Source organism: Polypterus senegalus, chromosome 15, assembly GCF_016835505.1.
Source record: "Polypterus senegalus isolate Bchr_013 chromosome 15, ASM1683550v1, whole genome shotgun sequence".
Classification (NCBI taxonomy): Eukaryota; Metazoa; Chordata; class Cladistia; order Polypteriformes; family Polypteridae; genus Polypterus; species Polypterus senegalus.
In genome coordinates this window covers 63,171,533-63,174,134 of record NC_053168.1, presented here as the reverse complement: position 1 = coordinate 63,174,134, position 2,602 = coordinate 63,171,533, and the positions used below count along the sequence as shown (strand labels likewise).

The 2,602-nt window shown below is 35.5% G+C and overlaps 1 protein-coding gene across 2 annotated transcripts in view; it reads left to right on the top strand.

Annotated features, from left to right (window-relative positions):
• The first annotated feature begins 1,610 nt into the window (after positions 1-1,610).
• phf14 (PHD finger protein 14) overlaps positions 1,611-2,602 on the top strand; it is a 249,319-nt gene continuing 248,327 nt past the window's right edge. For both annotated transcript variants that reach the window (XM_039736617.1, XM_039736616.1), the window contains exon 1: positions 1,611-1,702. In XM_039736617.1, the coding sequence (XP_039592551.1) occupies position 1,702 (1 nt within the window). In that variant the 5' untranslated portion in view covers positions 1,611-1,701. The remainder of the gene's footprint in view (positions 1,703-2,602) is intronic.

The following is a 2,602-nucleotide window of genomic DNA, read 5'->3' as shown; positions in this document are numbered from 1 at the left end:
GTATTGGCAATAGTGAGAAGTGTTATTGTTGGGTTGTAATCTATTTGATATAGGCCATCCAATTAAGGTAAATGTCATGTTTTTAGTTGTTATAATTTGATGAGGAATATTTTATTTTTTGTTGTTTTATTTTTCAGTTTTCCTCCTGAGGGATTGCCACCTTATTGTGGTCAGGGGGTTTGCATGCCTCAGTGACCCTAAGAGCTACACCAGCAGAAGCTTAGCCTTCAGGTGGGACACCCAAGTTGGACAGGTCTTAGGGTAGGCAAAGTGCAATCCAATTACATGACAAAAACAGTTATCCAGAGCACCCCACCCCTTTCCCCTCCGTGTCACCATGTGCCCCCTTCACATTTCTGTCTGCCCCCTCATATATGCCTGTCTAGAACCGGCCTAGTTCATAACCATAATAAATTAGCCATAAGAGCTGCAATTTTGCCATTAAATCAGTGTTTGTAATTTGCTACGTTAAAGTTACCACTTGACGGTTTTCTTCTGGATGTATTATATTTGCCATGCTTCTTCACTTACCACTGCACTAATTTACTTATCCTCTTTGATTTTTGGTATATGTTTTGCAAGCTCCAAATTTTCCTATGTTTTCATTTGTGGAATGCCCTCAGTTAGTAGGTAGGTTTACAAAGCGCTGAGTTTGCATCTTGGCTTGGTCACTATCAATGTTGAGTTTGCATGCTCTCTTTGTATCTGTAAGGGTTTCCTTCCCACATTAAAAAGATATGTTAGTTGTTTGGTATATACAGTACTTTAAACTTGAGTGAGTGAACTCTGCAGTGGATTTGTGCCTCATACTGTGCCAGTCCTACCTTGAACCCTGTACTGCTTGCCACTTGAAACCTCCAGATTGGATTAAACTGTTTTCAAAAAAAAAAATGGATGAGTAACTTAGATTTAGATGAAGATTGAGTTATACAAATGGCTGTCCGGGCAATCTTTATTCCATTTTTGTCCAAGTTTTTTTCTAGCTTTAAAAGAAGTCCGAAGTTGAGGTGTACTGATAAAGCATTTAATTCACCCTATAAAACTTTCAGTGCTGGGTTCCAAATGAGCCACGTTAGCCTTTCATAGTGGGCATAACAAATCTTCATTGGCATGGTTTAAGTCTAGTATGATACATTTCATTAAGCACGCTAAAACTAATTACATGTGAACGCAATTTCAACTGCACCAGATCCTTTTGAAAATAAACGTTTTTTTGTAAAGCAGGCCGTTCGTCGACAAAAAAGTATTACATGATGAACAAAATATTAGGCAACTACCACTTTAAACCTATACACTTAAATGGTGGGTACGTTAAAATAAAATAAAAAGAACTGACATGAAACATACATGGGTCCGACGCCTTTCCTCTTTTGATACTCTCCGTTTTAATTCTCCATTACCTTGGGCACTAAACTGAATATTTTAAAAAAAGTGTAATTTACCGGAAAGACGGATGACTTACATAATGCTGTATTAATCAAATGATACACTTTGTAATGCAACGGTTACTACTTGTTTTAATAAAGGGGTGGAATCTGCATCCTGTCTCCTACGTAAAGCGAGCGGAGTTTAAGAGCAGCAGCCCGCCCCTCTCCTAATACGTCATCAATACGCGTCGAAGAAGTGTTTTTTCTAATGTGAACAATACATCTTTGTGCCGTTCGTTTTGTTCAAAAGTAAGCAATCGTTACATCCATCCAAAGTGAGTTAACTTTTTTTTTTTTTAATTCAGTTATCTATAGCTGATTTTCAAGTCACTTTGATTGGCTTTAAACAAGGTTACGAATCACAGTACATCTGAATTTCAAAATCATGTACGGTGAATGCATTCAGGGTCCTCAGTCGCTAGTACCTTATATGTTGAAAATTGCATATGGACACATGGTGATATTTGTAGTTAAGCCGCTGGTTCCGTTTGTTGCAATCGATGTTATTTTGCATGTTTCAGAACCCTTCGTCTCATGTGTGTTTTACTTTGTAATCTGATGTAATTTGAATTCTGCACACTGATGATTTGCACATTATGGCTTATTGGAATTGTGTGTATATATATATATATATATATATAATGCTTTTTTATTGATTATGTAATGCTTTGCACCAACAATTTGAAGGAAAAAGGCGGTGTGAATTACGTGTTACAGCTATAGGTTAACATTAACAGATAGCAATTCTTACACTGGGGAATTTTTTTTTCTGAGTAACTGATTTGTAGTGATTACTTTTAATGTGTATTTGAAAATATTTACACTTTTTTGTGTTTTTAACTTTTATTGTAAGCCATTATGAAGTTTGGTCTTAATGCTAGAGTATATAAAGGAATCTTTAAGTATCTGTTAATCTGTGTGTTGTAGAAAGCAAATACCAATTTTTGTAAAAAAAATTGCCCAGCCATCTAATTCATATTTTTAAACACACATAATTCAGTTTCTATTTACACTTAATATTTGAGGAAACTTTAAATGATTGTACATGTGGAATAAACAATATCCTAAACCAAATGCATGTTTGGATTGTCAACCATTGAACATGTTCTCAGAAGTTAAAATCTAAACAAAAATCAAGAAAGATACCCATTGTCACCTCATGGTTTCAGTGTCCT